This window comes from Heterodontus francisci, chromosome 1 (genome assembly GCF_036365525.1).
Source record: "Heterodontus francisci isolate sHetFra1 chromosome 1, sHetFra1.hap1, whole genome shotgun sequence".
Taxonomy (NCBI): Eukaryota; Metazoa; Chordata; class Chondrichthyes; order Heterodontiformes; family Heterodontidae; genus Heterodontus; species Heterodontus francisci.
Window position 1 is genome coordinate 113429498 of NC_090371.1, and position 23374 is coordinate 113452871.

At 43.4% G+C, this 23374-nt stretch overlaps 1 protein-coding gene across 6 annotated transcripts in view; it reads left to right on the top strand.

Annotated features, from left to right (window-relative positions):
- mtus1b (microtubule associated tumor suppressor 1b) overlaps positions 1 to 23374 on the top strand; it is a 230389-nt gene that overhangs the window by 136304 nt on the left and 70711 nt on the right. For all 6 annotated transcript variants that reach the window (XM_068034588.1, XM_068034613.1, XM_068034594.1 and 3 more), the window contains exon 7: positions 21147 to 21376. In XM_068034588.1, the coding sequence (XP_067890689.1) occupies positions 21147 to 21376 (230 nt within the window). The remainder of the gene's footprint in view (positions 1 to 21146; positions 21377 to 23374) is intronic.

Consider the following 23374-nt stretch of genomic DNA (forward strand, 5'->3'; position numbering starts at 1 on the left):
AACCCTTTCATAATCTTAAAGATACTTATTAAGTCACCTGTCAGCTTCTCTTTCTTGGGGAAAAGAGCCAAAGCCTTTTTCAGCCTTTCTTGAGTATATTCTGTCGCTTCTGGGAATGGTTTACCAACTTTTTTTTAATGTGTACAGCATTTTTTTTTTTTAAAAAGACCAGGTTTGAAAGAAAACTGAATAGGAGGCATGTTAAAACCTGGGGATTCAACATTTTTAGCTGAAATGAATTCCTTTATTCTGCTTCCTATCCTTGTCTTCATCTCTAGTGAACCACTCCCCAAACATCAGATGAGTTCATGGATTTTTAATTTTGAAGGTAGAGGTCACTTGATCTGTTTCAACTACTTCTTCTCCCACTATTTGTTACTCTTAATTCTTGCCCTAACTCTATCCCTTAATAAATTATTTCCTGTCTTTATTTTCTCTTCCCATCCCCACCTCCCATCCTCTGTCCCTCCCCCACCTCCCCTCCAGCACTTCACAAGCTTTTACTATGGGAAGCACCTTCTGCACTCTTGACCCTCTCCCAATTTAGTTCCCATGATACAACTACTTCTGCTTGGCTTATCTGGCATTGACTCTTGCTCCATCCCCTTCAGTTTTTTAACCTCTTTTTTTTTTTTTTCCCTTCCCCAAGTCCCAACCTTGATTCCTCTTCCATCCAATGTCTGCTTTGAACACATCCTTGCCAGCTCCAAGCTGGTTATTCCCCCTCAGTCTTTTGAATCTAGTTTCCACACAGGTCAAAATCACCAACAGTATTTTGAATAATTGATTTGCAGTCCACTATCTTTTGTCCCCTTGTTGTGTGAGACAGTGGATCATTCCATTCTTCAACTCTCCTCTGTGGTTTACTTCTGTGCTGCTTGATTCCACTCCTGTGTATTTTGATCAGCAAATCTCCAATTGTGGCTTCTTTTGCAGCCCTACATTGGGAATCCTCCTTGCAAGTCTTCATATTTCCCCCTTGTTTTTCTTATTGACAGTTTGCCTCTTGGTAACATCATTCCTTGGCATAGGTTAACATTCAGGTGTATGCTGATGACCCATAGATTTGCATCTGTCACCACTCTTGACTTAATGATCACAGCTATGCTGTTCAGTTGCTCAGCCAATAATCAAGTACTTCCCATCAGTAAGTGTGTCTGTTTGTACCTCCACAGCTTCATCTGCCTTTATCATAAACTTATCCTCACATTGCTGTTGAAAGCTTGGCATCCTTTGGTCACCTCCAGACTCTTGATCCCATGTTCTATCAACTGGTAATTTGCAGACACCAATTAAATTTTAAAAGCTGTGTTGAACTAGTACTAGATATAGTAAGCTGCCATTTCTAAGACTATTTCCACTTGTGTGACTTTGCCCAACTCCACCCCTGCTGCAGCTCATCTGTTGAAATATCATCTGTGTCTTTGTTATCTCTGACTTGACTGTTGCAACATGCTGCTGACCAGCTTCCGACTCTGTAAGCCTGAGGCCATCAAAACTCTTCTGCCTGTAATCCTAATTTGCACCAAGTCCCGTTTACCCATACCCTTGTGGTTGCTGACCTACATTGACTTCTAGTTGGGCAATGCCTTTTTTTTAAAAAAAAAACTCATCCATGTTTTCAAGTACCTTCATAGCCTGCCCATCCCAACCTGCTCCAGCCCTACAATATCTGTGCTCCTCTGCACATCCACGATTTTGAATTGCTCCACCAGTGTTGGACGTGCCTTCACCTGACTCTGCCCTAAGCTTTGGAATTGCTCCCTAAACCTTTGCCTCATTACCACTATGCCACCACCTCCCCCTTGTATTATAGTCATCTAGATATAAAGGCAAGTGTGACATTAGACTTTTCAATTTATTCTCTTTACCTTTTATCATGTTTTATTGACCTGTGTATTTGGAGCCCCAAGTATCATTGGACCTCCACTGTTTTTCTAGCTTTTCCTTGATTTAGGCTAGATTTTTAGAGTTGCATTGGAGATTATCCTTTACTGCTATTATAGAATCATGTATCTGAATGATTAATCCCTTCTCCAAGCAATTTTTTTTCCCTTTCATTCTTGAATGCGAGAATGGGAATAGGATTGAGACTCGAACAATAATTGGTACCTTTTGAGCTAATTGGGTTAAATTTGTTTGTGGCATTGGATCTGAGAATCTGAAAGCAATTTGTCTTGCCTTCCTCATGCTAAATCTCCTGGTATAAAATTTAAACCAAGTGCTTCCTTTATTGACTCAAACTTCAAAGCAAATGTCACAATTGCAACCCTCTTGCCTCCAATAGTAATCTAGAATGTAGATAATTGTATGATCTTCAAATTGGGTTAAAAAAACTGCCATTTTGTGCTGTAAAGTAGAGGCTTTTCTAGCTTACTCCTTACTATCTCTTCCTCAAAGCCCAGGTTGATCCAGTTGTGGTGCTATATGGTTGACTGACGGGGCTTAGATCACATTTGAACCCTGATTTTCTTGGTCTAGCTTGGTCATGAATTCCAAGCCAAAATAAAGGCCTGTTCAGGTCAGGAAAAAGAACCCAACCTGAACCTAACCGAATCACAGGGGACCCGAGCCCGACCCAACCATCCCTTTACTTAACTTCGAACTTAGAACTTCCAGGAAGCTGCAGCACATGCGTGATGGTATCATAGTGACGTCACTCACTCACCTTGCAGACTCCATTTCATCCTGACCTCCCTGTTCAAGTAAGTTTTTTTTAATTAAATTCATTTCAGTACTTAACAGTAGAGCACTTAGCATGTGTGTCCGGCCCGACCCGTGCTGACACGAGCCCGAAAGCTGGATCCAGAAGAGAGGCCCGACCTGACCCGAACCCAACATGTCGTCTGGTAGCCTTAGAACTGAGAAAAGCTAGCCACTTCAAAAAGTTGACACCGCTCCCAAGGAGTGGACAAATCTAAAGACAACATAAACCTGAAAAATAAGCTTGAATGAAAACCTTTGACCTAAATTAGCGTATGTTGTAATCAAGGAATCAATAAACTGCAGAATAAGCTCCCAAACCTATCATGAAAACTAAAATAAAAGCAAAATACTGTGGATGCTGTCCACAAATATTCATTATAAGCCTGCAGCTGCCTTGACTACACTTCCTCACGCCCTGCCCCCTGTAAGAACTCCAGCCCATTCTCCCAGTTTCACTGTCTCCAAAGCATCTGTTCTGATGATGCTACCTTGCACAACAGCGCTTCCATTTTGTCTTCCTTTTTCCTCAAATGAGGAATTCCACCCCCCCCCCCCCCCCCCCCCCCCACACCCCACTGTGGTTGACAGGGCCTTCAACTGTATTCGACCCATTTCCCACACTTCTGCCCCTCACATCCTTCCCAGAACTGTGACAGTTCCCCTTGTCCTCACTTGGCACCCCACCAGCCTTCACATTCAAAAGATCACCCGCCACCTTAAGCGTGATGCCACCACCAAACGCCTCTTCCCCCTCCCCTGCCCTGTCAACAATCCGAAGGGATCGTTCCCTCCGCGGCACCCTTGTCCACTCCTCCATTACACCTGACACCTCTCCTTCCCATACAATCACGTGAGGTGAATTACCTACTTTTTCACCTCACCATCCAAGGCCCCAAACTCTCTTTCCAATTTAAGCAGCGATTTACTTGTGCTTTCAATTTAGTTTACTGTATTCACTGCTCACAATGTGGTCACTTCTACATTTGGGGAGACAAAACAGATTGGGTGACCGCTTTGTGGAACACCTGCGCTCAGTCTACAAGCATGATGCAAAGGTTCTGGTTACCTGCCATTTCAACACCCACCCCCCACCCCCCCCCTCCAAAACCCTGGCGCTCATGCCCACATTTTTGTCCTCTGCTTGCTGCAATGTTCCAGTGAATCTCAATGCAAGCTCGAACAGCACCTCAGCTTCTGATTAGGCACTTTCTGGTCTCAACATTGAGCTCAACAATTTCAGAGCATGACAGCCTTGCATTTCAATTTTTTTTAAACCGTGGGCTTGTCTTAGCTTGCCTTTCAGGCTTCTGGTTTTGGACAGAGCTGTTAATAATTCTGCCAGTAACAATCTCTCTGGACTAATGCTTTGTCTTTTTTTTTAAGAACCATTAGCACTCCTTTGTCTTTGTTCTGCGATATCTTTGTCGTTGAAGCTCTCCTGCCCTTTGCCCGATCACACATCTCTCTTGTTCTACTTCCCCCTCCCCCTTTATCACTTGCTCAAAGCCTATTACATTTCTAACCTTTTGCCAGTTCTGATGAAAGGTCACAGACCTGAAATGTTAACTCTGCTTCTCTGTCCACAGTTGCTGCCAGACCTTTTAAGTATTTCCAGCACTTTGTTTTTATATCTTGAAAACTAGTTTTGTTTTTCTGTGAAAACTGAAACCTTGTGGCCCCATGTATGTCATAGTTACAATGAGTGGAATATGAATTTTGCATAATTAATGTGCAGTTACATTTATTGATCCCTATTACAGAGAAAGAATAATGTAAACAGAATTAGAAATTTTTGAATGGGCAAGTGAGGACCGTGCAAAACACTTCATGGATGAAGCGAGTTTCAGCTCTGATTTTCTCCCTGCCCCAACCAACCCCATGAAATGTTTATATTATTTATCCATTTTGGTGTGATTTCAGTTTTTGAAACCAAAATTTTTTTTTTTGCAACATTAGTTTAACGAGGAAAAGAAAATCAGTGAATTATGGTACGAGAACACCATGCAGATTTTTTCCCCCAACATGCACATTTCCTCCATACCATTCCATTTCACAAATGCACTCCTCCTTCAATTTAAAGCAGTTCAGACATTACTCCCCACCCTTTCACCCAAGACTTTTTGCTCCCAAGTCTCCAGTTCATACTGTCTACTGTCCTCCCATAAATTCTGGCACACAACTCTGCCGCAATGCTAGAACTTGACTCATTCCTCTCCCTCTTACTCACCCCTTCACTTCTCTCCTCCCATCCGTTTTCCTGCTGTCATAGCACAGGTGATATGAGGTTTTTGGGGGTTCAAAATCCTTTTTTTTTTCCTGTAAATGGTCAGATCAATGCATGCCATGTTTTGGTGACTCATGTCCATCTTCAGTTAGGCTGATAGTTGTGTCCACTGAAAATTTTCATTGCTGTGTTTCTGTACTAACTATCTCATCAAGTCATTGTCAATTTGTGATCAATAAAGATAAAGCAACTATCAGAAATGCACCTTTTGGCATCAAGTCATGAGGCATAAATGAGACTGGGGTGTGTCTAATTTTAAAATGCAAGGTTCATGAATTGTAGACAACGCAAATGAAACTGGTGCAAATTACAAATTTCAACGAAAAATTCTGAAATGTCACTGCATTTTAGCAATTTTCTGAAAATATTTTTGGATTGCTCTAGCAAGGAACCAGCAGATACAATGAGTGAAATAGCTTCCTTTGCCTTTTTTTGAAAAAGGCAGTGTGAACAGCCTATCAGACAGGCCTCAGTCCTTTCGTAAAATCTTGAATTAATCCTCTCTCTATTTAAGTACACTGAAAGAGAAATGGTAAATGCACATTGATATTACTAAATGCTTGCTTTAGATCAAGCAAATAGAATCTTCAGTTTCTTGGGAGAATGAATTCAAATTAGCTCAATTGATGGCACTGTTACCTCTGAGGTTGATTGAATTTTGGGTCCAAGCCATCTGCAGGTTTCCTTCTGATGTCTCTTAATTTGGACAATGCTTTTGCCTGGCCTGAGTGCTCATATCTAGGCTAATACTTCAGTGCATAATGGAGGGAATGCTGCATTGCTGGTGGCACTTTTCGATGAAACTATTGTTTACGACCAGGTGAGAAAAGTCCCTGAGACCTCACCTGGTCTTAGTGTAACAGGGTTTAATTTTAAACCAGATTTTTTTTAGCTCCCCCCTTAGTAAATCCTTGTTCACTAACTTCCAATTATAAGACAAATAAACTAGCCAGACAGGTTTTCTTGGGTTTCAATAAAACAGCTTGAACATTATTCAAGTTAAACTCTAATTTGGTTAACACCTACAGATACACGACAAGCCCACGTGAGCATGCATACGCAAACACATGCAGATAGAGACAAAAGAGCAGAAGAAATAAAATGGAGAAGTTTGAGGCAATATGTGAAGATGGTTTTGGTTACTTTTCTTCAAACTCTATGTAAAGTCCTTGATTGTTGGTAGGTCTTGCGTTTTTGTTGGGGCCCAGTATTCTTGAACCTTGTTTGATGCAAGATACTTTTCTCTCCTTTGAAGTTGGTGTCCTCAGTAGGGTCCAGAGGTTTGTGAAAAAGAGATGAGTGGACAGGAGAGGTCTTTTCACTCCAGGAGCAAAACAGTCTTTCCAGTTCAAATTCTTTGTACAATTCAGAAAAAACCCAGGTTGCCAAGTAGGTTAGTCATGCGACTAGCTGGTCTGACCACGTCTGTGGATTGTCTTGTCCTAGCCGACCCTGGAATGTCTCTTACACGCAATACCTGGTGCTCAAAGCCCGTTGTGGGTTAAATTGGAGCAGGGAATAGCCCCTTTTGTCCTTCCAACACTGTTTGTTACTATACAGATTTTTTTTTTTGAGCCATGGATGATCTGTTTAACAAGTCATTTCCTTGCTCCACAACAGTTTAAAATCAGTGTTTATATGACAAAATTAATATGCCTCATTATTGGCAGGTTGAGGGGGGTGGTCTGTATGACACTAAGAGCAGGAAGTTGCTTTTTTCTTCATTCACAGGACATGGGCATTGCTAGTAAGGGGTGGGGGGGGGGGGGTATATATTGCCCATTCCTATTTGGCAGTGAAGGTTGTGAACTGTTGTCTTGAATTGCTGCAATCCAAATGGCGAAGATAGCCCCAGGGTGCTGTTGGGGAGGGAGTTCCAGGATGTTGACCCTGCGAATATGAAGGAACAGCAATATATTTTAGTCAAAAATGGCTTGTGACTTGGGGAACTTGGTGTTCACATGTGCTTGCTGCCCTTCTCCTTTTGTGCAGTAGAGGTGGCAGGTTTGGGAGATGCTGTTCAGGAAGCCTTGGCGAATTGTTGCAGTGCATCTTGCAGATAGTACAAACTGCAGCTGAGGTACACCCAGTGTTGGAGGCAATTAATGTTTCAATATGGTAGATGAGGTGCCAATCAAGTGGGCTGCTTTTTCTCCTGGATGGTGTTGAGCTTGAGTGTTGGAGCTGTACTCATAGGGAAGTGGAGAGAATTTCTTCACACCACTGATATGCCTTGATAGTGGAAAGGCTTGGGGAGTTGGGAGGTGAATCACTTGCTGCACAATACCTAGCTGCTAACTTGCTCTTGGCTTGCGTATTAATATGGCTGGTCCAGTTAGGTTTCTGGTGACTGCCAGGATGACGTTGGAGATTCAGCAATGGTAATGCCATTGTAGGTCAAGGGGAGATGGATAGATTCTCCCATCGAAGATAGTCATTGCCCACCACTTGAATGGCGTGAATATTACTTGCCATTTATCAGCCCAAGCCTGAGTCTTGATCAGGTTTTGCTGCATGCAGGCACAGTGTTCAGTACCATTTGCAACTCTTCATAATGAAGCAATCATCGAACATCCCCATTTCTGACCTGATGGAGGGAAGGTAATTGACGCAGCTGAAGATGGGTTGGCATAGGACAGTACCCTGAGGCGCACCTGCAGCAATGTCCTTTGGCTGAGATATTGGTCTCCAATCACAACCATCTTCCTTTGTGCTACGTATGACTCCAGCCAGTGTGAGTTTCCCCCATTCACAACCAGCAAGGCAAGACTGCAGAACTTTGATCTGATCTGTTGGATTAGGGATAATTTAGCTCTGTCTGTAGCATGCATGTAGCTTCACTAGGTTGGCACCTTAAAGTATTGCTGCTGCTGCTCCTGACATGTGCATTGAACCAAGGTTGACTCCCTGGCTTGAAAGTATTGGTAGAGTGAGGGATATGCCAGGCCATGAAGCTACAAATTGTGAATACTATTCTGTTGTCTCTCAGTGCCTTATGGATACCCAGTTTTGAGCCACTAGCTCTGTTCTGAATCTATTACATTTAGCAGTGCGAGTACCATATAATGAGTACGTTCTGTGCCCTTGCTGCCCTCTGTACTTCTGCCATGTGGTGGTTAAATGGAATACAGATTGTTCAGCTGAGTGAGTGCAGTGGATGGTAATCAGGTAGTTTCCTCACCCATGTTTGACCTGATGCCTTGAGACCTTCATGGGAATCCTCAAAATTGACTCCAGACCTCAGGGTCACTCTCTCTACTGACTGTCTAGTGCTTTGCCGCCACTTCTGGTGGGTCTGTTCTGGTGGTACAGGACATGCCTGTGCATAATTGGGGATTTTGGCTGAAAGATATTCTGTGAATATATCTTGACAGTCTGTGAGACAGCTGTCCCAATTTTATTTAAATCTATTTAGAGATACAGCACTGAAACAGGCCCATCGGCCCACAGAGTCTGTGCCGACCAAGAACCACCCATTTATACTAACCCTACAGTAATCCCATATTCCCTACCACCTACCTACACTAGGGGCAATTTACAATGGCCAATTTACCCATCACCTGCAAGTCTTTGGCTGTGGGAGGAAACTGGAGCACCCGACGAAAACCCATGCGGTCACGGAGAACTTGCAAACTCCACACAGGCAGTACCCAGAATCGAACCCGGGTCCCTGGAGCTGTGAGGCTACGGTGATAACCAATGCGCCACTGTGCCGCCCTGATTTTGGCAGAAGTCCTTGGATGTTAGGAGCCTTGGTCCAAACGTGGACAAAAGAGCTGAACTCAAGAGGTGAGGTGAGAGTGACTGCCCTTGACATCAAGGTAGCATTTGACCAAGTATGGCATCAAGGAGCCCTAGCAAAACTGAAGTCAATAGGAAGTGGGGGGAAAACCCTCCACTGGTCGGAGTCATACCTAGTGCAAAGGAAAATGGTTGTTGGAGGTCGATCATCTGAGCTCCAGGACATCACTGGAGGAGTTCCTCAGGGTAGTGTCCGAGGCCCAACCATCTTCAGCTGCTTCATCAATGACCTTCCTTCATAAGGTCAGAAGTGGGGATATTTGCTGATTGTACGATGTTCAGTGCCATTTGCAACTTGTTGGGATACTGAAGCAGCCCATGTCCATATGCAACAAGACCTGGAAAACATTCAGTCTGGGCTGATAAGTGGCAAATAACGTTTGCACCACACAAGTGCCAGGCAGTGATTATCTCCATCAGAAGAGAATCCAGCCATCTCCCCTTGACATTCAATGGCTTTAACATTACTGAATCCCCCATTATCAACATTCTGGGGAGTCATCAGAAACTGCACTGAACCAGCTGTATAAGTACTGTGGCTGCAAGAGCAGGTCAGTAGCTGGGAATTCGGCAGCGAGTAACACTCTTTTTCTGGCTCCCCAATGCCTGTCCACCATCCTACAAGGCACAAGTCAGGAATATGATGGAATACTGTCCACTTGTCTGAATGGGTGCAACTTCAACAACACTCAGAAATTGAACACCATCCAGGACAAAGCAACCTGTTTGGCACCCCATCCACCACCTTCAACATTCACTCCTTCCACCACCAACTGACAGTGGCATCAGTGTGTACCATCTACAAGATGCACTGGAGCAACTCACCAAGACTCCTTCAACAGTACCTTCCAAACCCATGACCTCTGCCATCTAGAAGGACAAGGGCAGCAGATGCATGAGAACATAACCATCTGCAAGTCCCCCTCCAAGCCACACACCATCCTGACTTGGAACTATATCTCCATTCCTTCATTGTCGCCGAGTCAAAATCCTGGAACTCCCTCCCTAACAGCACTGTAGGTGTACCTACCCCTCATGGACTGTAGCAGTTCAAGGCGATGGCTCACTGACATCTCGAAGGTAGTTAGGGATGAGCAAAAAATGCCGGTCTTGTCAGTGATACCCACATACCATGAAAGAACAAAAAAGAGAATTTTGCTTGGTGTGCCTTTGTGTTTAAGTCCAGTGCTTCCACACCTGTACTGTACCTCTTGTCACCTATTGTCTCCCTCAACCAAAAAAAACTGCTCAATTTGTTCATGGCTGTTACAGGGACCTTGTTCTTAACAAATTGGCTGGCATGTTTGCCAACATAATCCATTAGTGTTAAATGCTGCGGACATTAGATTTTCCATCTTTTTTTCCTGCTCTTTTTTTTTTTTTTCCCCCCCCCCCCACCCCCCAAAAAAAAACTCTCCCTCAAAACAAGGAATGAAACTGAATTGCAGTGTTGGATGATAACTGACAAAGTTGAAGAGAAATGCTTCTTGTGGTCATGTGAAATTTGAAGTCGCATCCTGTATTTAATACTGCAGGTCATAACTGCTTAATGTTGATCTTTTACGGCACCAGAAATTTCAGAAGATAAGGGCGGCGCAGTGGTTAGCACTGCAGCCTCACAGCTCCAGCGACCAGGTTCTGGGTACTGCCTGTGCACGGAGTTTGCATGTTCTCCCTGTGACAGCTTAGGTTTCCTCCGGGTGCTCCGGTTTCCTCCCACATGCCAAAGACTTGCGGGTTGATGGGTAAATTGGCCATTGTAAAAATTGCCCCTCGTGTAGGTAGGTGGTAGGAGAATTGAGGGAAGGTTGGGCTCGGAGAGGGAAAATGGGATTAATGTAGGATTAGTATAAATGGGTGCTTGATGGTCGGCACAGACACGGGCTGAAGGGGCTGTTTCGGTGCTGTATCTTTCTATGACTCTATAATTGTTTGTTTATTTCTCTGTACCCTGCTTTTATTAATGTTGCCTTAATTATTTTCTGATTGTATGACTAACCTTTTGTTTTAGCCAGATTCCTTTAATCTATTCGAATGACTCCCCAAAGGAAAATGGAAATTCGTTGCTAACCATGTGACTTTACTTAACTTCTTTCTGTCGAACATGGTTCCTGTCTTTGTGGAAAATGTATTCAGCTTTCAGTTCATTTTCTACTCTAGCTTCAGTGGAATTCAAGATACTTAATGTCCATTTAATGTATTTTCCTTCCTCCAGGAGAATGAAATCAATGCCAATAATTAAAAATGTCACTTGAGTCAAGATAATAGTGAAACTAAGAGATTGGAATCTGCAACCTCTAGCTTGCTGAAGTTTTCTATGTACTAAGTCTATAGTCACCCACTGTAGCAAAAATGAGCTAATTTAGATTGTTTCAACATGTCCGTTAAACTTTAGAATTGCATGTAGCTATTTAAGCTGCAACAAATTCTGTTAAGGCCTGATACCACATTATATATTTTTAAGTCCTTAAGCATTTGAGTTGCATGAGTCACATTGATAATTGTGCATGTTTAAAATAATTTGTCGCTTAAAACTGATTATTAGCTTTTGAAATTCATGCAGCGCACTGAATAATGTGAAATGTGTACCAAAATAGATAGCTTTACAGTATTTTGGATTATTTCCCATAACTCTGAATTTTCCAAAGTGCTCAAATTGAGACTGGGTGTGGGACTGACCTCAGCAGATTTGCAGCAGGAAACCTGTTTACAGAACAATAAGCTCACTAAGGAGCATGAATTCCTTTTGAGGGTTGTCCAAAATCTCTCGTTATGAAGTTACTTACAATCTAGTAACTTGTGCTCCAACGTAATGAAGTATTTTATTTAATGACCTGATTTTTATCATGTACAACATTTTCACTACCAAGTTGAAAGTGGAATTTTTGTTTTCTACTCGATTGCTTTTCTTTCCCATTTCAGTCCCCACCCCCACCATGTTTTGTTGTAGAAGATTAAGCATGAAACATCAGTGCAATTTAAGGGCTGGCTTGTTGCTTTATGAATCAGTAGGAAGTAGGTAGCTGTCTGCTCGGTATTTGTCACAACTGTGAAGGAAAGCTCAGCCAAATGGATTATCCTCCTCTGTTCTAAATAGTTCTCCGATTTGAAGCATTTTCATCCTGTCGTAATTGCTTTGACTCCTGAAATATGTTCTGCCTGGTTTGACTACGCTGATGAAATCTATGTTGTGCAGTACATGATCATAGATGAGTATGATTTCTTCCTTCAGTCTGCCATTATAATTTTGAAGAAATGTTATGGCATTCAAATTTCTCCCTAACCAGAATCCATGTGCAACTGACAGCCAAAGGATTACTCCAACATCATCAATTTCTACCTGTGTACAGCAAGAACACAGTTTTTCAAACAGGTTTGTGTTATGAACCTGGAGTGGTAGAAGAGAGGTCATGACTGCAGCATTTGTATGTACGGAAGTACCATGTACCTGTGTGAACATTTACACTGGAGTAAATGAGATGCTCATTTTTACCATTTATTATTTCATAAACCAGTTTGTGTCCAGGGATATTGCAATATCACAATATTGGTGTTTTATTGTTAGTGAAGTAGTATGACTTCAGTATACTTGGAGCAACCAGTGGTCCTTAAAAGCTTGAAGTACTTTTGTATATTTACAGTTTAGAAAGGTGAAATTGTAATTTTATTCACTGGGTAACTTTTTTTCCTTTGTGTATGGAATAATTGTCACACAATGTTATGCTCTATTAATCGCATTCTGTAGATTTAATTAATCTGTTAGAACTGCACAATTTGCCTGCAGATGTGGAAGCAGTTCCCTCTTTAGATTACAAAGAGCTAAAAATATTGCCTGCCAACTACCAGTACACATTCTTGTAATTTGAGATAAGAGTGATTATTTTGTATCGTTTTAAGCCAAGCTCAGCTTGGGCTTTTTTACTCATGTACCTAGTGTAGCTAACGTTTCAAATTCGGTACAAGCAATAAAAATGTACAACTATTCGTAGCCCCAGTGAGCAATGCATTGTTGATGAGATAGATACCATTTTCATTAATTGTCATCTTTCTTTTGCGTTGTCATTACGTGCCTTTTGTTTTGGCAGGAACACTGTAGTGCCTTTTGTAATTTACTGATAGTAGCTACCATTGTGACCTATTTAGTCAGTAAAGCGGTGTAATTCAGTGAACAGATTTTTTCCATCATTAGCACCAGGTGCCCAGTGTTGCTGTTTGTACTTATAACAGCATCAAATGCAGACGCCTCTAAGTGAAGCTGGCTCAGGGTGGCACAGTGCAGCATATTGATGTATTGCAGTTTGCTACAATATGCCATTCAATTTTTAAAATATCTTGCTGATTAGCCACGGTTTTTTATTTGTGCTGTTTCCATCTTAAGTTAATTTAAGTAATGTTACCATTGTCAACAGTTTAGTTCAGTACTCTGTGGTGTCAGGCACCAGCTGTAGATTCACAGCTTTGTCAACAGCTCTAGCAGGGTGGCAGTAGTGCTACTGTACAATTCCATAGATTATGGAGAACATCAGTTACTGGTCATGGCATAATTAGTTATGCCATAAATTCCATTTGAGGTATTTTGCTATTGTTAAAAAGGTGTGGAATGCATGGTAGGAAGAAGAGAGAAATAGCAATCCAAACATTTATTTGTGTCTCACAATCCCCGGTCCCTTGACCTTCGACTGTATCCGCCTCAATCTTTAGGTACCTGCTGTTGCTTGTATGGTAATCTTCTGACATTTTTGGCGTCTAGGAGGATGCCTGTGCTGTATATGTGCATTTTTTTTTTAGAGCAAACGCCATCATCTAGTCCTGACTTTCAGTGCAGCATTGAAGGGGTGTGGTGTTGGTGGAAACTCCCTCCTGGATGAGATGTTAAACCCCAGCTGCTATTTTCCTGTTCAGGTGTACTTTGAATGTCCCATGGTACATGAAAGCTGAGGCACTGTCTACATTCCTCCAAGCAGTACCAGCTTTCGGAAAAGCCATAATTTTTCATTCAGTAGTAGAATTTTACAACACAGGTAATATAGCCCATTGCACCTGTGCCAGGTCCTTGAAAGAGTTGTTCAGTTAATCCTATTCCTGCTTTTTCAACAGTTTTTGTTTTTTAACTTTCATTTCCTTTTCAAGTATATATCTAATACCTTTTCCCACCACCCTTTTCAGGCAGTGCATTTCAGATCGCAATTCACTAAAACCAAATGCCCCTCTGGTTCTTACGCCAGTGACCTTGAATCTCTATCCTCGGGTTACTGCCCCTCCTGCCAGTGGAACCAGTTTCTTTTTCTTTACTCTATTGAAGCCCATCATAATTTTGAACACCTGTTAAATCCTCTCTCAAAGTTCTCTACTTTAAGACGAATTCCAGTTTCTTGAGCTTCTCCACATAAGTTTTCCATCTCTTCTGCTTGGATGCTTGCTCATGCTGAAAGGTTTGCTGACGTAAGTGACCGCCATTCAAAAGCATTTTATGATGCATTGACGTACCTGTGATCGTACCTTTTAACAGTGGTGCCTGTGCGTCTTTGAGTGCATGGTGCTAATGTTTTCCTGTGATACGTGTTGAACTAATTACGTAATCAAAAAGTTCTTGCACTAAACCTTGAAATGAAAAAAAAAATGCTTTCAGAATTGTAGTGCCATTGGACCTTGCATAGAAAAGGAATACTCCAATTCAATTCATGCTTGTTTGCCGGATGTGTGTTTTCAATGATTGCTTAGATGAAAACCGCAGAGGAAATTCAGTCCACTGAAGCTTGGTCAGGGTAATAGGTGACAAACTAAAAGCAAAGAATATTCATCTGAGGAAAGATCTTTGGATTGTCTATAGCTGAGCTTGGTTGAATTATTGTCAAGTAATTTATTCAGGACTCCTCAATGAGCAAATTGCTCAGACCTGTTTCTGCCCACAATAGCCAGTGCACCTTAAAATGCTGAGTGGTGCTTGATAATTTAACATAACTGTCAAAATTGGTTAGCGCTATTTAAAGGATTGCCTGTTTTTTGGGGGGTTTGTGTGTGGGCAATTTAAGTGTTGGGACTTTATGCATTAGGAAGGTTAAGAGTGACCAGGATGATAACCATTTTGATGGCAAAGTTAGAAATGCGACAAGATCTAAGGAGCCTGATGAAAGCTGTGATGCAGATAATATATGGATAATACAAGTAAGCAAGCTACTTAACTTGAAGTGAGTAAGTCTAGTAGATACGAGTTTTTAAAAAGTCAGGTTGGAGCATAGGAGGTTGTGCTGATTATTTAGCCTGAGTGAAACAGCGCCATTTTTTATTCATGGATGTGGGCGTTGCTAGCTAGGCCAGCGTTTTATTGCTGATCCCTAATCTTCCTTGATCTGTCTGGCTATTTCAGAGGGTATTTAAGAGTCAACCACATTGCTGTGGATCTGGAGTCACGTATAGGTAAGAATAGTAGATTTTCTTCCCTAAATGACATTTGTGAACCAAATGGGTTTTTACAAGAATCTGCAATGGTTTCAGGGTCCCCCTTTAGACTAGCTTTTTAATTGCGATTTATTAATTGAATTCCGATTTTGCTATCTGTTGTGGGATTTGAACCCATGTCCCTAAAGCACTAGCCTAGGCCTTTACATTACTAGTACAGTGACGTTAACACTACGCCACCAACTCTCCCTCAATTTTTCAGTTTAAAAAAAAACATATATTCAATGCTGGAATGTGAGTAACAAATAGGTATTTATTGCCCATCCCTAGTTGCCTTTGACTGTGATGGTGGGCTATCTTTAACTGCTGCAACCTGTGTGGTAAAAGTCCATCCACATGCTGTTAAGGAATTTCTGGATTCTAACCCAGTGACAATGAAGAAATGATCTGCTGAAGCCAGGATGGTCTGTGACTTGGAGGTGGTTCCCATGGATCCGCTGCCCATGTCTTAATAGGTGATGGTGGTTACAGGTATGAGAGATGCTGCTGAAGAAACCTTTGGTGACCTGCTGTATTGCATCCTAGCAGCTATGGCATGCTGTTACTGGAGCCAGTGAATGTTTAAGCTAGTGGGCGGCACAGTGGTTAGCACCGCAGCTTCACAGCTCAAGCAACCCGGGTTCGGTTCTGGGTACTGCCTGTGCGGAGTTTGCAAGTTCTCCCTGTGACCGTATGGGTTTCCACCGGGTGCTTTGGTTTCCTCCGACATGCCAAAGCCTTGCAGGTTGATAGGTAAATTGACCATTGTAAATTGCCCCTAGGTAGGTGGTAGGAGAATTGAGAAGGTGGGGATGTTGTAGGGAATATGGGATTACTGTAGGGTTAGCATAAATGGGTGGTTGGCACAGACTCGGGCCGAAGGGCCTGTTTCAGTGCTGTATCTGTGCTTAGTCTGTGCTGACCAAGAACCACCCATTTATACTAACCCTACAGTAATCCCATATTCCCTACCACCTACCTACACTAGGGGCAATTTACAATGGCCAATTTACCTATTACCCGCAAGTCTTTGGCTGTGGGAGGAAACCGGAGCACCCGGCGCAAACCCACGCGGTCGCAGGGAGAACTTGCAAACACCGCACAGGCAGTACCCAGAATTGAACCCGGGTCCCTGGAGCTGTGAGACTGCGGTGCTAACCACTGTGCCGCCCTGAAGTCATTTCTATGACTGTAGTATGAGATTCTGGTCATGAGCAATGTTGCACTGAAAAGTGAACGCTATATGGATGTTGGAGTTGTATTCATCCAGGCATGTAAACAGATTTTCTAGAAATTTTGGTGCCAGTTTGCCACAGGATGATCGAGATGCTCAATGGTCCGTCTAACCTCTGGTGTTGGTCACAAATCAATGGACCGTGCTTGGTTTGTTTGGGGGAGGTGCTGGACGAGGAAAGAGATTGTTTGTGCCTGAGAACTTATCCCATATTGTGCTTCCTGTAAGGATGAGTCCTTTCTTGTAGCTTAATCTTATTACTTTCTCTCATCTTGACACTTGTAAAATTGAGAGGATTGTGAAATCTAATTTTTGAAGTGCTGAACTATAAAAATTTGTTGAATATTGTGCCATCTCCATGAAATCTATTAGCTGAACCAGCACACAGAAAAAAGGTTGGGCTTGCTGACCATGCAACCACTAGGTGGCGCAGTGCTTGCACATGTGCAAATGTAACCTCATGCACTGAAACGTCACTGCCTGCAACATTTTTGGCAGCTGCCAGTAGTAAAGATGGTGCTGTTCAATTTATCACAGAAAAAGGAAACTCAAATCCCCAGTGGCTGCGAACGCCGCCTCCATCCGTCCTCAACAGTACCCTGCTCCCACACTTCTCTTCGCCACTGCCTCCCGTGCCTGTCTGCTCCCTGTCTCGCTGCTCCTCCCCCACTCACCTCACTGCTCTCTCCCGCTTCTGCTTCCCGCTCCTTCCACTCTCCATTTTGTCGCGCACACTCTTCCCCCGGGGGAAGAGAGGTGATTGAGGGAGGGAGTGGAGAGCAGAGGGGGGAAAAGAGGCGAGGTGGGGAGTGAGTGGCAGATAAGTCGAGGTGGGGGGGTGGTGAAGCGGGGAGCGAGTGGCCAACAGGTCGGGGGTGAAGCTAGGAGAGTGTCGAGTGGCGAGCAGACGTTGCAGTATGGAATGATGTTTTCACACGCATGCATGAATTGCAGTCCTGGCAAACTGGATGCTGACATAGGCTGTGCATGCGCAGCACTGTACTGATCACAAGGGTTCGTTCTGTGCATGTGTGTAGCTTGAAGCATTGTGATGTCTGTGCTGGGATGTGTTTGGAGCCTCTTTTTGAAGAAAAAAAAGCCATAATGTCATTATACCCATTCCACCCTTGCAAAAAGACAATCTATTCACTTGATTTCCATTGTACTCTCAGCATGTTGACGTACAAATTGATAAAGTTGGAGGGATGCAAATTAGTGTTGCAATGACTCTGTACTCTTGTAAATTTGCTTGTAACTCGGGGGTGTAATTTATTTGCCGCAGGTCTCGCATCTGTGCATTGTGCGGTTACTGCTTTGATAGAACAAGGCGATATGAAACTTCAATGACTGGATCAAGATACAGGACAACATATTAGAGATCATAAGGTCATAAGAAGTAGGAGCAGGAGTAGGCCGTCCGGCCCCTCGAGCCTGCTCCGCCATTCAATAAGATCATGGTTGATCTTTTTGTGGACTCAGATCCACTTACCCGCGTTCTCACCGTATCCCTTAATTCCTTTATTATTCAAAAAGATATCTACCTTAGCTTTAAAAACGTTTACTGAAGAAGCGTCAACTACTTCACTGGGCAAGGAATTCCATAGATTAACAACCCTTTGGGTGAAGAAGTTCCTCCTTAATTCAGTCCTAAATCTGCTCCCTCTAATCTTGAGGCTATGCCCTCTTGTCCTAGCTTCACCTGCCAGTGGAAACATCCTCTCTACTTGTATCTTATCTATTCCCTTCATGATTTTATACGTTTCTATAAGATCCCCCCCCCTCATTCTTCTGAATTCCAATGAATATAATCCCAATCTACTCAGTCTCTCCTCATAAGCCAACCCCCTCAACTCCAGAATCAACCTAGTGAACCTCCTCTGCACCCTCTCCAGTGCCAGTACATCCTTTCTCAAGTGAGGAGACCAAAACTGCACACAGTACTCCAGGTGCGGCCTCACCAGTACCTTAAACAGCTGCAACATAACCTCTCTGCTTTTAAACTCAATCCCTTTAGCAATGAAGGACAAAATTCCATTTGCCTTCCTAATTACTTGCTGTACCTGCAGACCAACCTTCTGCGATTCATGCACAAGGACACCCAGGTCCCTCTGCATAGCAGCATGCTGCAACTTTTTACCATTCAAGTAATAATCCTTTTTCCTGTTACTCCTACCGAAATGAATGACTTCACATTTACTAACATTGTATTCCATCTGCCAGTCCTTTGCCCACTCACTCAATGTATCTATGTTCCTCTGCAAAGTTTCAGTCATCTGCACACTTTGCTCTGCCACTCATCTTAGTGTCATCTGCAAACTTTGACACCCTACACGTGGTCCCCAACTCCAAATCATCTATATAAATTGTAAATAATTGCGGACCCAACACCGATCCCTGAGGCACACCACTAGTGACTGCCAACCAGAATAGCACTCATTTATCCCCACTCTCTGCTTCCTGTCAGTCAACCAATCCTCTATCCATGCTAATACTTTACCCCTAACGCCATGCATCCTTATTTTATACAGCAGCCTCTTGTGCGGCACCTTGTCGAAGGCTTTTTGGAAATCTAGGTACACCACATCCACTGGGTCCCCAGAGTACTATTGTAATGCAATTGAAACAGAGGGAATGTAAGCACTTGGGTCTGGAATAAGTAAATGAATTCGACTTCAGCTGTTGCAACTGATATTTGATAGACAAGTGAACAAAGTTGCCAATTAAGCAGGGAACAGGAGAATGTGGGCTACAAATTAACTTGGCAGTCTATTGTTGGTAATGTAATTCTGACAAGTTTCCTTGGGTCACAGGTCGTAAACAGCATTGTTCGGCTGACATTTTGTGAGACCAAGACACACAGTGAAGTTGGACTGTTTTGAAATAATGCAGAGGTCAAATCGGGAAGTCATACTTGAACTGGACAGTACTTTGATACCACTCGATATTCATTTCTAGTTACCAAGACAAAATGGCCCTTGGGCTCATAAACTTCACTCCACCTTTTAAAAGCTGCCTTAAATGTAAAGTTATAAACAAGCTTTCAATCATCTCTGCTAATCCTCCCATCTTTGTCTGTTACTCTGTATTTTCTGCCTGCCCTGCTACAGTGCCTTGGTATACTTTCTTTGCAGGTGGTCTGATAAATGATCGTGTTGGTTATTTAAGGACGGCTTTGTGTCATATCTCATTTTGCTCGTGATGGATTTTTTAGTTGCATTTTAAATTTGCAGCATAATGCCTTAGCAAATATTCTTACAATAGGAAGCATATTATAATTCTTCTGCCTTAATACAAAAGGATACATACATTTTGAATTCATCTGAGGTCAGTGGCATTGCCCATCCCTCATTGCCCTGAAGTGGTGCTGGACTGCCATGAACTGCTACAGTCTGCATAGTGATTATTGGTAGCTATTTGATACACGAGTTACTTTGCTTCACTACTTTAAGATTAGATTAGATTAGAGATACAGCACTGAAACAGGCCCTTCGGCCCACCGAGTCTGTGCCGAACATCAACCACCCATTTATACTAATCCTACACTAATCCCATATTCCTACCACATCCCCACCTGTCCTATATTTCCCTACCACCTACCTATACTAGTGACAATTTATAATGGCCAATTTACCTATCAACCTGCAAGTCTTTTGGCTTGTGGGAGGAAACCGGAGCACCCGGAGAAAACCCACGCAGACACAGGGAGAACTTGCAAACTCCACACAGGCCGTACCCGGAATCGAACCCGGGTCCCTGGAGCTGTGAGGCTGCGGTGCTAACCACTGCGCCACTGTGCCGCCCTAATGTAATCATTGTGTTGGATTGGGCTCACCTATAGGCCAGGCAAGTTTCCTTTCCTAAAGAACATTTTTTTAAATTCATTTTTTGGGATGTGAGTGTCACTGGCAAGGTCAGCATATGTTGCTCATCCCTAATTGCCCTTGACAACTGAGTAGCTTGCTAGGCCATTTCAGAGGGCAGTTTAGAGTCAACCACATTGCTGTGGATCTGAAGTCACGTGTAGGTTAGACCAGGTAAGGATGGCAGTTTTCCTTCCTTAGAGGACATTTGTGAATCTGTTGGGTTTTTACAACAATCAATGATGGTCTCAGTTTCAAGGCTCCATTATTAACTTTCAACTCCAGATTTTTATTTATTAATTGAATTTAAATTCTACCAGCTGCCATGGTGGGATTTGAGCCAGTGTCCCAGGGCATTAGTCAGGGCCTTGGGATTACTAGTCCAGTGACATTAACATAAGCCACTATTTAACCACCTGTAATAAGGTCAGGAGCTGAGTGGCCCTGGCGGAACCCAAACTGAGCATCTGTGAGCAGGTTGTTGCTGTGTAAGTGGCGCTTGCTCGCACTGTCAACGACACCTTCCATCACTTTGCTGCTGATCAAAAGTAGAGTGGGGCAGTAATTGGCCAGATGGGATTTGTCCTTTTTGTGGCCATCAGTGGAGTTCAACCTTAATGTGAATTTTTTGATGTCTGAAGTTGGTGATCTTTCAGCAGTTTACAGTCTGCAGCCAAAAGGCCAGTAAGCAAAGAAAAATATTAAATATGCTCAACCATTGCACTTCTGGAAAAATCTGACCTTTTTAATTAGTTTATATTGTGTACATTTTTATTATCTGGAACATAAATTTACATGATACCCATGGTTTTTGTTTTCATAGCGGACAGAACTTGGGTCAAGTCAAACTCTTCTGCACACAAGTCAAGTTCCCGAACCGCTCGGACTCCACCAGATCCGCTTCCAGTTGTGAAGAAAGCCCCTGGATTACCTCATTACAGAGCTAAATGTGAGAAGCAGGTTCAATGGATTGCATTGCTGAAAGAACTATTAGAAAAGAGTAACCAAAGATTTGAAGCTGTTGCAATAGTGGTTCAATATATCCAAGCCCAGGTGAGAATTTGTTTCTTAGCTTAAGGTCAACTTCTTGGCTTTTCCAACAGTACTGGTAAAATGGGGCAACTTGATGAATTGATGTAAAGTTGATGAGCCTTTGACCTAATTCTGCTAAGTTAAATTTGATGACAAAAGGTTGTACTGAAAATATTGCAAATGGCTTAATTTTTAATGCATCTTGCTTCAACAGGATTTAAGATTGGTAAACTAAGGTTCTCTGGTGTGGAGGATTTTGTGGTAGAATATGTACCTTCAAGGTGTATGATTCACTCTGCAGAAATAACTAGGTGCTGCTATTTTGGAACATTTGGGACTGTACCCTAAGTAGTATAGATGGTGTAAAACAAAAAGTAAATGGATGTTGGCTTCTCAAATGAACACTTTTTTTGGAAGCTGTGTTAAACCCAAACACAATGTGCAAATCTCTTCGCAAATTGCCTGGATATTCCGCTTCCTATTTTAATGCAGGAGCTTTTTTTTTGAATAGCTGTGTTTTACATTTCTGGTAAACCTTTAGGGTTTAGTCATGATTGCATTCTTGCAGCTAACGCTTGTTTTAAATCAATATTGTAGGGAAGGTAAGTGGTAGCATTGTTCAACTTCAAATACAGGTGTTGCGTCTGTTTTTCTGATTCCCAGATGATGGAAATAATCACCCTTAAAACTTGGAAAAGGCTAGAGTCAGTCTTATTACTGTGCCATGCTGTCTACTGTAGAACCTGATTCAACTGGTTTTTGTGTTACATATAACTCCCCAGTGCAGCTGTGAATGTGCCCTCCTTCTCTTTCTCTCTCTCTCCCTCCCGGCCCCAAACTGGAACACTTAGCTAGGAACTACGTGTGTAAGTGTCCGCGGCCACAGCGTGCAGGAAGTCTGTTGTAGAGAAGAAGGAGCAGCAGGACCCGAGGGAAATAAGTTTACCACTGAGGGGAAGCCTTGTGTAAAGGTGCCCCGAACACGCAAAAAGCCACGAACGGCTCCTCAGCCGCAACTTCAAAGCTCCCGCGGGAGATGGCTCTGAGAGCATTTGCAGCGCAATGTCGGCAATGCTGGTACCGGCGCCTGAGGATGTCACTCACCTCCCGAAGGATGCGGATGAGCCTTCCCGGTGTCGATGTTGGGAACTGAGGAAATGGCTTATTATCTGCACCCTTTTCCACCCCCCCCCCCCCCCCCCTTCCACTTCCCCTTCCCAGCTCCACTCTCTCAGCTCACCCCCTTCCCCTGCGCTCCCCTTCGCACCCCCTCCTCCCACCGGCATCCTCCGACACCTGTGTCGGGGCCCGAACAACCCCACTGCCTTGTGGGCGTCTCGTGAGAGACTAAGGCTAAGGGAGTAAACCCTAACAGAAAATCCGGAGCAGAACCCCGTAGGTGGCCATGTGTCACCTTTGGCATGTTTCCGGCAGTTCCTACAGCCATACCGGTGCCAAACGTCGTGCTCTGCACTCCTTTGGACCCCACCAGAAAGGCCAAGAGGGGGGTTTTGACGCTTGGACAACTCTCAACCTCCATACATTCGCCCAGGCATGCGCCATGGAGAGGTCACTCCATAGTCTCCTCACGGCGACTGAAACAACATGGAAGGCAGCAGTTACGGGTTATAAGTCCAGCTCAATTGGCGTAGAGATTGGGCGCCACGGGTTGCCTTTGTCGGTGGGAGAGGTCATCGCACCTCACTGGACAGCTACCGCCCGCCTCAAACCGGGCAGCCCCCGGTCAATAAGGTTCTGTCCCGCCACAGTCCACTTGCTTTAATGGGTGCTTGGAGCTCAGGGTCATTGCCTGAAAAGTGGACTGCAACACCACACCAAATAACATGAAAAAAGGAAAGAAGGTACCAGCCCTTCGCTTTGCAAGCTGGGACGTCAGAAATGTGTCCTGGCCTGTCGGAAGACCTTACACAAATCAACGATTCTCGGAAGACCGCCATCATTAACAACGAGCTCAGTAGACTCAATGTAGACATTGCAGCACTTCAGGAGACACGCCTC